The sequence below is a fragment of the Nestor notabilis genome, unplaced genomic scaffold, assembly GCF_000696875.1.
Source record: "Nestor notabilis isolate BGI_N333 unplaced genomic scaffold, ASM69687v1 scaffold35276, whole genome shotgun sequence".
NCBI lineage: Eukaryota > Metazoa > Chordata > Aves > Psittaciformes > Psittacidae > Nestor > Nestor notabilis.
In genome coordinates this window covers 40,776-55,922 of record NW_009932088.1, presented here as the reverse complement: position 1 = coordinate 55,922, position 15,147 = coordinate 40,776, and the positions used below count along the sequence as shown (strand labels likewise).

Genomic DNA, 15,147 nt, shown 5'->3' with positions numbered 1-15,147 from the left:
TTGCAGGACCATGAGTGGGAGGCTCTAAGAAACCTCAGTTTTTAAACAGAAATAAATACTAGTAGAGTTCTCAGGGAAATTTCCACAAAACTTATTTTAACTGTATGCTACAGCATGTTGTGGAATGAGTCTTAATTTGGTTCACAAAACTCAATTGTTAGAGCCATTGATGATAAATATTGTCTTTCATACCACCCAATATGTTTTTGCAGAAAAGTAGTTCTCCTTCAAATTTTGGCTATAGCTCAAAAGCTTATTGTTAAATATGTTTTGTTAATAAGGAACCTGACTCATGGCAGGCTGTGCTGTGAATGACTGATTACCAGGGATATCAAAGAGACCTATTTTCATTCCACTTCCAGAACAATTATCTTTAGAGCTCATTCAAGAAAGGATTTGTTTCATTCAGAAGAAATAATTTCTGGTTTTACATTGCAAGGGTTTTGTTTTCTATATGGTGACAGCTATTCAGCTTTGCCAAAGGAAGGCAAAAAGTCACCCAAATTCTCCAGTAGCGATGCAAAATCACAGTACTGTGCAGACATGCCAGATGTGCATCATGAGAATCAAGTTCTGCCTTGCTGCAGTTGAGGTGCTGAGCAGCAGTGGAGCCCAGGGCTAGCTGGGGTGCAGGCTGGCTTCTGACCACAGGCTGCAATCAAACAGCCCTTGGCTGCTGAGTGGAACAGAAATCACATGGATCCAAACACAGCCTGCTGCAATCTGATAGTGGAAGAGTTTACCTGTTGGGTACCATTTTGTTTTCCATCCTTCAGTTACCTTTACTTTTCTTGTTTATACAGTTGATGGTTTGGATAAGGCTTCAATCGCTAACTCGGATGGACCGGCCCCAGGATCCCAAACTCCCCCTTTCAAGAGGAAGGGCAAACTCTCTACCATTGGCAAAATCTTTAAACCTTGGAAATGGCGAAAGAAGAAGACTAGTGACAAATTCAGAGAAACGTCAGCAGGTATGTCTGTGGCCCTTTGGTGGCAAAGAATAGGAAACACTGTGATGGCTTTGCAGAGTAATATTTGGAAAGCTCTTGAAGCTTTTTAGATGGCAGAGATTGTTTAGGCAGTATTTGACATACAGAAAACAGTTTGATCCTTAGCAAGGAAAAAACTAATCTTGTTCAGCTTCTGTTCTGAACTTATCACTAAAAGCAGGCAGTTTGTTTATTAAACATTATATATGATATTCTTTTGATGTTGACAGTACTTTGTTTTTTTAACTAAGAAACACTAGGCTCTATGTTACATATCTTCAAATATGTTGGAAATGTCCCTGTGTCCTCCTAATAGTCAGTGACTTGCATTATGAAACAAACCTTGCCTTCATGGGGACAGAAGTTTGGCCTGTTTAGAGGGGAGAAGCAGACATGGCTGTGCCCGGCAGAAGAACAAGGATCAGCTTTACCACCACTGCCTTCATACAGGCTCTTCTGCCCCCTCACTCACCCGCTGGCAAGGCTTGAAGATTTGATCTGAAATTAAATGCTGTGATTGAACTATATTCCTTCTGAAAAAGAGGAATATTGAGGGCTGGGATTCAGTTAGCTAAACACTGTTGCCTGGTGCCACCTGAGATGCTCTGGGCTGCCTTGGCTGCTCCCCAGAAGATTCTGTGTCATATTTGCCATTTCTGTGCAGACATTTCCAAAACTGTTGGGCATCTCAAGTGGCTGTAGGCACCCAAGTTTAGGAAACTGAATGCCACCCTGCATATGTGTGTGTGTCTTTGTGTGTCACAGCTCTGGCCAAGCTTTATCCAGAAAAATCCCAAATTTTTGTTTTGGGATTCAGGCACTTGATGCTGTGCTTTTGTAAACTTCAGTCAAATCAGAGTCCAGTGAACATCTATGAGCTCTTCAGATTCATTATAACAGTGCAAGCCCTCTGTCCACTGTCTTCCATGGCTCTAGGCAATAAAATCAATACTAGTCTCCTAAGGTGTCCTCAGTAGTGTCTCCTGAACTCTTAGAAGTACACTGCTTGACAGTTTAGTCCCGTACCAATCCCTGACAATTACATCAGGGAACATTCTGGTTTTACAATTTAACTTCTAAAACATATTTTCTTTACACAAAAAAGCAAAAAGAAAACATCTTCTCTGGTGTCTCCATCACTTCAGATACCAGCTGAAGTTTTGGACAGCCTTTCTGAGATCTTCAAGTCCCCCTCTCAGTCTCTCTCTTTTTTTTTTCTTGAAATTTTCCCATATACCCTGCAAGAAAACCCCCCACAACTTCTTCCACTACTGCAAAGAAATTCCCTCAATCTGATATTTCCTTCATTGCTTTCAGTTTCCTTCAGCTTCCCTAGTACTTTTATCGTATTGTTAGAGCAAAGTTATTTCTAGTTAATGACTCCTGGATGTTCTGCAGCTTCTGTTGGACAGGTATGTGGTTTTATATGCACTGAATTCTTCAGAATAATCACCATAAACTGTGTATACAGAGATTCCTCAAACTGTCACAACATATTAGCATATGTTAAATTGTTATGCCATTAAATAATAATGCATGTGTCATTTGGCAGGGTTTATTTACAAATGAATATCTGGTAAATTCGTGTTAAGTACAGTCTTATGTTGCACTGTCTTTAGAGGGACTCAATCTAGTCTTACAAGCATGGCACTAATCTCAGAACTGTAATAAAAATCCAGCTTTAAAACTATGCTACAGACACAAATAAACGAACTTTGAGTCACAAAATATCTTTTTCAAATGCCATACAGCCACACTAGTTGGCTCTCCCTGAACCTTGCTGCATTTATATACCTAGACCATGAGAGCTAAGGTGCTAGTAACATTACAGCAAAAGTATGTGTAACGTTTTACATTTTGAGTCTGATTTTGCCCTGTGTGCTCCCAGTGCATAGCTGTACTTATTACTCTTAAGAAAGAGGTGATTATTGGAAAGCAGGATCCATCTTACCTACCTCAGAACTAATTTCAAGTGATAATTTGTCTTCCCAGTTCTCTCAGCTCTATCTGTCTGCTTCCACTGCCTCCTCTGTACTGGCACCAGTTTTGTGATGAACAGATCACAAACCTGATCCAGCTAAAAACAAATCCAGCAAAACTGAAGAAGTAGTAGTAGTTTTCATTCTTCTGTGAAGGTTACCACTTGGTAATTACTCTCAAATGTGATTACTATAAATAAAGCATGCTGAAGCAGACAGGAAAAACAGACCCACTCTTTTGGATGACTTCTTAAAATTTAGACAACCTGGGGTTTTTTCATTTCATCTGTGGGTTTGCAGCAGTACATTTCAGGTCTGGAAACTTAAAGAGTAATACAGACCTCCTTGTCTTTTTTTCAAAGTCGAAACTTTATTTCTGTGATCAATGTGTTCTTGAAAATGGGGAGCACTAGTATGCAAACAGAAATCCGTATAAGTTAGGAGAATTTGTACTACAAATTAGCAAAACAGAGTCGATGGTGAAAGGTAAGTGTAGTCCATAGGTCATATAAGTGGGAGCTCTTTTGGTCAATTGGATGCATCATTATTTATAATTATGTATTGACAAGTGGAAGTTAATTATCTGCACAATGAAATAATCTCTGTAAATGCGAAAGCTGATGGCAAAAGTTCAGTGTAGGCGGATGTAACACTTAGTTGACTAACTGAAATCTCTGCTTTAAGTCCAGCCACAAGATTTTATATTTAATAGTTGTTTGTGGCAAAAAAGCAACTAATGTAATTGATACCCTGAGTGCTTCATGTGTATCTACAGCTATCATCTATATAGACTTAAATTATACTGAAAAACCTTTCATTCTTTAGTTCATTGATTAGCTAGCATCCTGCTATATAGCCATCAGTGTAGTACATACTAAGCTTTTATACAGTCACAACTGCAATTATATTTAATAACACAATATAAAACAGCTAATAAAACACAGAACCATTCTGATATAAACTACAGTATTTCAGTGCCTTAATAGTTTGTGAAGACTAAATATGCAAAATATAATATATGTCTTGGTGAACAGACCTTAAGATATTTTACAGGAGATTTGGGAACTTCTGATATTTTTGATTATTCAGTAGACTCATTTTTTTTTTCTTTCTCTACAGGAGTACATATCCTCTATTTTAAATAATGTTCTGCTTATCTACCCTGCTACACTGTAAAATTTTATTTACTTAGGTGGTATTATAGAAATGTAGCAATATAGGAAATTAATTTCAGATTTTCAGAACTTTGGTATCGTCTTGTACATTCAGTATATCAGCTTGTATTTGTATGTCCCAGTTTACATGCATTTTGTCAACCATCACAATTTTCAGTGCCTTTTTTTTTTTTTTTTCTTAAATTAATACTAGGAATTTTGTAATATCTGCAAATGTTGACTTTCACCTCAGAAACAGCAACACTGGCTTTTTAAGCTGGGGAGATGAAAAGAATTAAATCTGGACAATACGAGTTCTAAAAATAAATGAAAGGTTCCCAGATTATTTTCATATCATGTGAGAGTAAGATGTAACTTTCTAAGTTGTTACCTACAAATTCAGGCAGTTGGATATATAAAAGTGGCACAAGAACAGTTCCCAGAGCTTTTATGTTGACAAAGAAGAATGTACCTAAGTATTGACTCATCTCCACAGAGCGAGGATTTGGAGTACCTCTTCAAGGCACATACAGTTTATAGTCCTGTTTAAGTGTTACTGATGCTTACCTTCCTATCTACATACAAGACAAGTGTTTTCTCCCAAGCCTGGCTGCACTTTCCAACCTATGCCAGCAGCCTGTTGTGGGCTACGCATACCTTACATTCAAGCTGGTTACCCAGTATTAGTACTAGTAGTGGTTATAGGAGTGGTCCAGGATAATTTGTGTTGATTTCCAGTGCCCTCCTGCTGTTTCTCCTCTGTCTTGGCCAGAAATGCAGATGAATTCCCCACATATTTCCTTATAGAGAATAATAAGGATAAATTGTACTGTTCTACAGCAGTAAGGCAAGGGTTGTGTCTCAAGAAATCCCAGAAACAGACAGGGTACCAGCCTCAGCTGCAGCATGAATGAGCTGTAGCTTTTCAGCACAAATCAAGTTAGCTTGCAATGAAAGTATATCTTCACATGCTTGAAGACTGTTTTGCTCTCAGGAAGGCTTAGAGCTGTGGCAAGATACCTGCTTTTAAACTCTCTATATGTAAGGTATGCAATTACTTGTGTTTGTATATGTGCTTCATATGAGGCTGGAATTTGAAATTAAAAGTAGTTTGGATTACATTCATCCTGCCTCAGATAACAGTTTTGGGGAGGGGAATAAAAAAAATTAGTTATCCCTGTATTTCTTGAAGAAACAGACCCAGGACCAACAGAGACTGAGAAGGTGCATTTACTTCGCAAGTTGCCCCTTGTTGCATGATAATTGACACAGAAGAAGAAACTTATCTAACTTGAGAAAGAAACGGGAAAACGTCCATATCAAATAAAAATCCTACAGGAAATCCTCTTCCTCAGAGTACTTGATCAGAGGTTTATTTACATAACAGAACGGGGGCTGTGCATACGTGTGCGTGCGTGCATCTTGCATGCAAGAAGCCCATTTCCAGGCCTGAGACCATGGGAGACAGTACAATGATCAGCACATTTACTGCCTATTCTCTTAACAGGGCTACACTTGAAAATCTCTGTGCAGCTGAAGAAAGAGTTTCTTCTGAGACAGAATGTGGGCTATTGGAAAGAACTCTTGGTGCTTTTTCTGAGTTTTCAATAGGCTTTTTGAAATAGCTTCTTGCTCCAGCCTTGCCAGGGCATGTATCAGGCAGTGCTTTCACAAAATCTCACGTGAGTCTCTTATGATACCAACTGAAAAATGTTCAGAAACACAAATACCACAGACATCAAAAAGTAGGGGGGACTAAATGTGGAAGTATCTGTTCTGAATGTGGGAATGACAGTTGGAATTTTTTCCTTTAACAACATATTTTCCATGCTGTATCTCAGAAAATCTGTTCTCTGGGCATGGTTGTATACTTTCTGCCTAGAGGACTTTCAAAAGTAAATAAAAACAAACAGTAAATGGCATCATCTTAAGGGTTTCTCCCCTCTGCAATGTTTTCCTGTGAAGGAAAAGAAGGCAGCAGTTTGTGTCTTGGCACGAAGTGGATGCCACTTCAAAGCTCTACTGCAAGAGTATATACAGACAGGGAGCAGAAGGCAATTTTAGCTCTTCCTAGGTCAGAGAAAAATTAAAAATCCAAATTCTCAAGCTTCTCTTGGAAAAGCAAAACTAAAGACTGGAAAATATCCAGAATCTCACAGCGTTGTTTGAGTCAAGGAATGAGTCTTAAGAGTGCCTAAGGTTTGTGGGGGTAGGGAGGGAGGGATAGAAATTACTTTCTGAGGTAACTTGTTCTTATGATTAGCATAACTATTATTTGTATCGGGCTAAAAATGCAAATGTTTGTGGGATCCCTTGATCCATAAATCTTTGAGTAAGATTTACTCAAGTAAATGAGGGCTGCATACGGTGTGATAAATACACTTGCTTTCTGACAGTTACACCTGAAGTCAGGGCAAGCTTTGCTTTTGACTGCAGTAGGGAAAGGATTTTGACATGGGATTTTTTGAGTCTTCTGGAGCTCAGTGCAGTTGGGCTGTGATAATCAAAATACTTGACTGTGTGAATGTGAAATATGTTATATAGACCAAAGTCTGTAATAAGCAATAAATTCTAATGATGAGTCTGCCCTGGTTAAATAGCATCCAGTAGAGGTTCGTATTTAGACAGGCTACTCATTATTCAAGGGGACATATTTTTGGTCACTTTGATTTAAATTAAAATTCTTCCTTTTTCTTTGTAGGAATTAAAATGATGATGATACTGATAGTAATACTAGCATGATTGCTAATGTTCTTTCTGTGGGCCAAATAGTATTTTAAATAACTTATCTTTTCAAGCCAAATTAACTGAGTTTAATCAGTTTAAATAAAAACTCTACTCATGGCTAGCATTTTAGATGATGAAAGATTGGGTCGTAAGCTTCTTATCTGGTTGTAAATTTCTAATCTGAAATAGCGATAGTTATGTCTGAGGGATATTACAAAACCTATGCAATGTTGATAAAATGCTTTGAGGCACTTACAGTAAAAATGTAAGGAGTTAATGTCTTTTAATGCCAGTTGACATTTTCCATGATAATTCATTCAGTGTTGTAGATTGAAAAAACATATCATCCTGAAAACTAAAGAGACACTGATGCGGGGTCTGATTCAGTGTTTTTGAACTTCCTGTAAAGAGCAGCATCATTTCCAAGTGGTACTGGATTAAGTCCCTCAAATGAATATATGAGAGATCATCTCAGTTCACTGTCCCCAAGAAAAAAGATGTGTAAAGGAAGAGGAGGGGAAGAACAGTGGAAGTAAATAATACTTGTAAAGCTGAAGTAAGAGAATACTTATATTCCCAACAACAGATACAAAGTATGGGCGTAAAGAGTTCATCGCTGGGGTCTATATCAAAGGAGATTTCACTCTGCTGGAAAATACACCTTTCCAAAAAGATTAAGACCCTCCATCTGTGCCTGCCCACATAGTCCTCTGACTTCATGGCCCCTCATCAATTTTAAAGCAATCTTTGTGGGACTGTGTGTTTGCCTTCATTAAAAACTCTTTGCAAGAGTGTGACATGCAGTAAAGCATATATCTTAAAAAATAATGGGGAAAAATTGGAAGAGCTCTTGAATAATTTAGGATTGGGACCCAGTCTAACCTGATCTGTGTTTGGCTACCACACTCTCCCCAAGGCGACTGACTTATACTGAGAGTTTGCAGCCACACTCATGGTCTCCTTTATATTGTCAAACATGATTTGAAGGGCATGAAGGTTTGACCTTTAACAGATAGATTCCACGAAGTACCTGAGTATACAAACACAGACCTAATGCTAATTTACATGTTCAGGAGCCAGTTCTGTTTGCATTCATGAGCTGTTGATCTCACAGGCATAGGTAGCTTGACCTGGGCCAGTCAAAATGGTTACTGCACCCAGTTATTCTGCCAGGAGCTGGCACTAGTTTGGCAGGGAAGTGCATCCCATGTGGAGCAGTTGCTGAATCCCCTCACTTTGCAGTGTGAGACATAAATTTAGTGCTGTAAATTTGAGGTGCACGGAATCTACTTCATCTTCTGATCAACTGTCCCGTTCCATGGTGGAGAAGGGGAGTAGGAATCCATGAGCAGTGATGACTTCGAACATCTGAGGTCAGCCAGCCTGGTTGTGAGTTGCTGCGGGGAAAGATGTTTTGCTATTCATGGAGGGCAACTTTCTCAGAAGAGGCAAACTGCCTCTCTGTGCCTTCACTGTATGGCTGTTCGCTCCAACTGCGCTGGTGCAAGTGAGATTGACAATAGTTGTTGCAGTATTTAATCTGCATGCAGCAGTTAGACTGGCCCTAGAAAGTGTATGAATTAGTTGATGACATAAATAACCATGTCCCATAGAATAGGGTGAAGTCCAGCATGGCTGAAGCTTTGCCACATGCCCTCAGTTTGAGCTCCAAACGTCACTTGGGTTTTGATGTCTGTATGTAAACAGGATCAGGGTGGGAGATGAAGTTTTCCTAGCAGTGAAGACAGGATTTTACAAGTGATGCTCACATTTTATGGTCTGTGCACCATTGTTCCACAGATCATTACAGTGGCTGCCCAGACCACTGAGCAAATTGGTATTGGTTTAGGGGTGGGGTGCAGTGGGGAGCTATTCTATTTTTGCCATCTGTAAACACTTTTCCTTATAAAACTATTTAGCATTTTTCACATGAGAAATAAACATAATAGTTAAAATGCTTCGTGACACAGTCTTTTTTTTTTTTTTTTTTGATTTTCTGTTGTATGTTGGAGTTTTTTAACCTAAAAACAGGATGCTGTATTTTTTTCCGTGAAAGCCAACCAGCCTGGATGTTACTTCCTTTTAGAACACAACTTTCTAGCTTCTATTTAAGGTGGGGTTTTTTTTCTCCCTTTTAAAGAGTTTGCATGTCACAAAGCCTACTCTGTGAGTTGCTTCCTCTGACCAGGATTTGTCTCCCTTCCAACTCAAAACATCTATAAAGCAGAGGAGGTATCTCCACCTAAGCTAGTCAATCCAGTCCATGGGAAAGTGATGATTTTACATGTTAAATTCCTACACTAGGATGAGTTCAGTTTCATTCTGGGAAGTACCTCTTTCCATTGACTGGAAAAGGAGCCTCACAGAGCCTCGCTCAGCTGAAGATACTGGATCATATGAATCCTCATCTGTGTCTGAAGTTGTGGAACAATACTTTCAAAGGGCATTCATGAAAACCCAGACTACTTCTACAGAATCACAGGAAATGAGATTTCTCATGGTTACTATACAATAAAAATCCTTTTGTACCTATTTCACAAGCATTGGCGGTATGAGAATAAATCTATTCTTAACTGTGCTTTTTCTTTAGTGTTGGAAAGGAAGATTTCGACAAGACAAAGCAGAGAGGAGCTGATAAGAAGGGGAGTGCTGAAGGAAATGCCAGAGCAAGGTGATAACATGTTAACTAGAATTTAGCTACTAAGTGCTAAACATGGATAATAAAACCACTATTGTATTGTTCCATGTAGTGTAAATAAGTATGAGGAGACAAAGATGAGGAGTGTGGGAGGTAATTTGAGCCAAGAACTGAAGTTGGAGTCAAGAGATTGTGTTCTGTACCTCCTGCCACAGGTACACCGTATGACTTGTAGTGATATCCTTAACTATTTTGATGCTTCCTGTAAATAATGTGACTCCTGTGGTTCCTACTTACTGTTTGGAGTTGGTGATTAATCTATTTTTTGAGTCAGGATCTGCTGTCTAGAGCAACTGGAGTATAATGTAAAAAATCTTGGCTGAAAAATTAGAGGCTTTGGGACCCTAAGCAAATCAATAGCATCCATTTCAGGTATCAAAAAGTACCAGTGCTATGATCGTATAGGTCCTACTATTATCACACAGACCACATTCACAAATGGCACAGACATAAAACCGTGGGGAAGATGGCACTTGTTTCAAAACGCTGTAAGGTTTAGTAACTAGTATTAACGAGAATTTGTGTTTTGAAAAACATGAGTAAGTCATAGTTACCACCTCTGTGCTACATCTGTTTATATTTCTAGTGGTACTCTTTCTAATATATTTGATCTTGTGTGGAGACCTCATAGCAGCCTTCCAGTATCTGAAGGGGGCCTACAGTGATGCCAGAGAGTGACTCTTTATCAGGGACTGTAGCAACAGGACAAGGGGTAATGGATTTAAACTGGAAAGGGGAAAGTTCAGGTTAGATATAAGGAAGTTCTTTGCTGTGAGGGTGGTGAGGCACTGGAACAGGTTGCCTAAAGAAGTGGTAAATGCTACATCCCTGGCAGCATTTGAGGCCAGGCTGGACAGAGCCTTCGGCGACATGGTCTAGTGTGAGTCGTCCCTGCCCGTGGCAGGGATGTCGGAACTAGATGATCTTAAGGTCCTTTCCCTCCCCAGTCATTCTATGAGACTATGATTTTCTGTAAAATCAAATAAGTGAGTAAAATAATTTTCTGTAGCTTTAAATTAAGTCATTTGTCATTTTATCAAGGAGTCTAAGAACTCCATGATTTACAAAAATATTTTTCTCTTAGAAATTGTATTACTCTGCCTGAGCTGAAGAATCTTGAAAGAATCAGTGTGTATGGTTTGTATCATACACATTGATATTTAGAAGTAAAGGGCTTGTTTGTTGACATGTGACATCACTTGTCTTTGCAGTGCTTTGCTAATTACCAGACTATGACATTCAGCATAGCTGGCTTCTGAATTTGTCTCTGCTACTGTCTTTGTCCTAAAACAAAGCATGTAATTTCTCCATACTTCAATTTGCCCATCTATGAATTTGTTACATTTTTACTACCTGCTCTACTGGGGAGCTGCTTCACTTTGTTCTTGATGGTCGTAAATTGCATTTAGACTGCTGGGGAAGTTAATGAAATGTTTTAACATTTCAGGTTGGTTACAGTCTGAACATAAATAATATAATTTGTGCTAAAAGTATGTATGCTTTGGTCATCAGTGTCCTTGACCCTCTATTCTGTTCTTAAACTGGACTTTGGTACCTCATGAAGGTTGAGCAAAGTGAGAAAAGGACGTAAAGATGAACAATTTTCTGTCCTTCCTCCCATCTTAAGAAGGCCATTGATCCAGTCGGTGTTGCTTTCATCACGCTGTACTCCATGTGTTATGAAAATTACAATTTTTTAAGGATCGTTTTGAAGGAATATAGAATTGGTTTAAGATGCTAAAAATGGAGGTACAGGAAAGATGGCTCTTGAGCAGTGCGAAGTTAGGTAGAAGGAATGACTGGAGATAAAGGCTAGATGAAGAAATTACATGGAGTCTTGAAACGTGAGAGGTAAGAAATGGGAAGAAGTGACAGTGTTTCATGTGGGATGGAAAGTGAAAAGTGGCAAGTGCCTCTTGGAGGCAGGAGGTGTTTGCAGAACCATAAAAACAATAAGAGGCGGGGGTGACACGTCTGGAAGCAGAGAGGAAATAATGGATTTATGAACATCTGGAAGAGAGAAGCTAAAGAAACTGAATGTTATGGTAAGGTAAGAAGGAAGCCTTGTGCAACTGTCATCTTACAGTGAATGAGACAAGGTTAAGAAGGCAGAACTTAGTTTTTATGTGTCAAGTTGAAGTTAACGTATGGGTGAGAATGAAGCCATCAGCTTAACCCGTTGGAGCACCTGAGGTGGTAAGAGAGAGGCTGCATAGTTGTGTTGAAACCAGGGAAATGCCAAACATCCAGGTCTGATAGCATGCAGTGAGGAAGAGGAGAAGAGCAGAGTGGATTTACCACAATTAATGAAGAACCAGTGGGAGGAACCAGAAGAGATGCCCAGTAGATTTTTGTATAATTTTTGGATGGTCAGCAAGAGAATTCTGCAGAAGTAAAGCAGTCATCTGAGTGAACTGCAGGTGGGGCATGAACAACCAAGGATAACAAGCCTTAGAAATGACCAGAGAAGAAAATCTGCAGCAAAGAGAACAGAAAGCAGTAAATATGGGAAAAAAGCAAGCTGTGAACCAGCAAGAGTATGTGGCATTTTTCAGGAATATAGAGAAAAATAAGAAGGAAAAGAAGTTTTTTTCAGGTTTAAAAAAGAACCTCGTATCTGAGGTAGTCTGGGTGAGTAAAGTATCATCAGAGCTGGGAAAGAATTTCACACAGAATTTAATTATGGTATGTGACACGTGATGTAGGAAGACTTCACCTTGATTCTTAGTTCATTAACTGAGCACACATATTCTGAGAACTTCTGTCTGAATTTCTTGGCTGATTTACCTGCTGGGATGCACCACAGTAGTCATGCAATTCTGCCCCCTAATTGTCCATATTTGGGGCATATTGGAACACATTGCAGCTCCGTTGTGGTCCATGCACACATTTCTTTGCTGTGTAAACCAAGATGCAGGAAGGAAGAGAACAGGACACGAATGTGTACAGACGTAAAGCTGGACCTGAAAACCCACATGCACTTCCAGGCCCGCTACTGCAGAGGTGACCACCTAGAGAATGTGGAAGCCTATAGAGTTCCTCTACATAGTTACTTTTCTGAGCAGATCTGCAGCCTGGATGTTTCACATTTGAGTAAGTCTTTCTGCTTTGCTTCCATAGAAACTTGAAAGCACAGGGATGCTGTGGGTTGTTAATAGGTGCTAAGGAAGCAGTTAAACTAGGCAATAGCTTTTTAATTTTCATTTCAGATGGTGATGTAACGGTAAATTTTGAAACTTCAAATGGACACACCATAGCTATTGGTGAAGAAACTATACAGGAAGAAAATGTGCTAAAAGCCAGTGAAGATAATGGTACTTTATCAGAGAAAGCATCAGCATCAGAAGGAAAAAAAGAAGATCAAAAAGGTAAGCGGACACATTCTTCACAAATTGTTTTTTACATACTTAAAGTATTAACGTGTTCTTCCAATATATGCTTTGAGTTCTATTCTGCCATAAAGAAGCCAGCAGACCCTACCAAGAAGATAAGACTTGCGAAACATCAGTATTTCATCACTGGTAGGCATGTCTTTTACTGTGGATGTAGTAAGGACATAAAGAGAAGCATGGTCTGAGCATGAAAATGTGTGCAAGGATGTTTGATTTCTAAATTCAGTGTGAGCCTTTCCTTGTAGTCATGGCAAGCTTTGGTTTCAGGTTTTCCTTTTGTGAAAGAAGACACTAAGTGCATATGTATCACCTTGTAGTATCATTGTACAAGTGGCTCATGGGTTGAATATTCAAAACTGTTAAAGTCACTTAAAAACCATGTATCATTTTGACAGTAGCTTCAGCAACTCATTGCTATTGGTTTTCATTAAATCTTAAACGCTTGCAATCCAATTCTTCAGAAATATTCCAGGGGCGATATCACTACCACAAACTGAACTTAGGCTATTTATGGAAAATTTGCCTTATGACTAGAGGGTTTTGTGTAGATGAATTGCAGTAATACTGCTAAATATTCAACAGTCCCAGAGTTCATATTAATGTTGTTACTTTTACTCAAATCTACCTTGTTAACAAGAGTTTAACTGAGTAAGATAAAAGTAAAGATTAATGCGGAATCACAAGATTTGGACCTGTTTTCTTTGTGTAGCATTTTGTATACTGCACCACTTCTTTTCCCTGTCAAAAAGTGTTCTTAAATACTGTTCCATTTATTGGATTTTCCTAGAGGAAAGAGCAAGGACACAAAAGATCAAGAACTTCATGGCTGGCTGTAAGACTGAGCAGCCTTTCCAGTGCCTTCTAGTAACCTCTACCTAGTGATGAATGAGCCTCTGGAGGTTGAGAGGGTCAGTTCAGCTGACACAAAAATTTGAATTCTTCTCTGAGCTGTGTAAATCACTTGACTATGTAAAAAGTGGCTGGATTTCCAAGGAAAACTGCCTTTCTGTCTCCCAACAAGACAGAAATACAAGATTAGCCTTTTTCATGACATTTAAATATGTCTATCTTTTGGTGCCAACTAGAACCAGATGTGTATTGGGTTAGGGGAAAATAATTATAAAAGCCATGGAAAACGCCTTTAAAATGGTTCAGGTTAACTTTGGGGTTAGATCAGACCACTTATTATTTTATGCATCCCTAAATACAGCCTTTGGAACTGTCAGGTCTTGGAAGTTTTCCTAATGTACAGGTTTTTTAGAAATACATGTTTCTAACTCTGTTGAAATCCCCTCTGGCTGACTTTGCAGAATGTAGAACTCCAATGAAGCAGGAAACTTTCGATACCTTTCAGTTTCAAACACATTATTACACTCTGCACTTCATATATATTGGGTTGACCTTACAGGAGGAAATTAGAGAAGATTTCTGTATAGGAGTAGACCCAATACAGAAGAATATATACCTATCGCTCCAGTCCATCTCAGGAAATGAAGTATATACGGAGGAAGGAGAACAAAAAAGAGTAAACTTGGTGTTCTAGCCTTCATATAATGCCAATATGACCATATAGAAGATGCAAAGCACTTCAAGTATACTTTCTTCTTACATCTAAACATGAAGTTCTTCTACATGTAAACATCTTGAATTGCCCTGAAAAGGAAACCAGATATATTGCAGAGGAGTATCTGCCCAAAAACAGGTGTTAAAGATCAATTCCACACATCAGCAACAGTGTTACACAATGCAAATCCAGTACAACTAACTGGGTAGCCATTGTGAATACACTTCAGTTATTCTGAAATTTTCTGAAATTATTCCGAGAACACTGTCTTCTGGTCAGACCATAAAACATTCTTGTGCTTCAGATCACAGCCCTCCATCATGAGTACTGAGATAGGTGGAGGAAATACTAGCTGGACTGTATTCCAGGAGTAATGAATGCAAGGATTTCATCTTTAGGAAGGCTAATGTTAGGCTTTTTAGAGTCTTCTCTTCTTGTGGGTAAATCTTGAAGGAAGTTATATACACTTTCTCCATGTTTATAAGACCTGAAGACAGGATTAATTCCTGCCATGTAGTAGCACAGACCACTGCAGTTCCAACTCTGGCGGAAGCAAAATGTTCCAAAAGAATGCACCTCAGCCCCTGAAAGTTCTGAAGTTATTTTAAATTGCTTTTGTGAAATGGTGGTGGTCTTTACGTGCT

At 38.9% G+C, this 15,147-nt stretch overlaps 1 protein-coding gene across 1 annotated transcript in view; it reads left to right on the top strand.

The window, feature by feature from the left end:
- Positions 1-803: 803 nt before the first annotated feature.
- PHACTR2 (phosphatase and actin regulator 2) overlaps positions 804-15,147 on the top strand; it is a gene marked incomplete at its 5' end in the record, with an annotated part of 45,360 nt that continues 31,016 nt past the window's right edge. The window contains 3 exons of the mRNA XM_010016203.1: positions 804-971; positions 9,440-9,520; positions 12,757-12,915. Coding sequence (XP_010014505.1) covers positions 804-971; positions 9,440-9,520; positions 12,757-12,915 — 408 coding nt within the window. The remainder of the gene's footprint in view (positions 972-9,439; positions 9,521-12,756; positions 12,916-15,147) is intronic.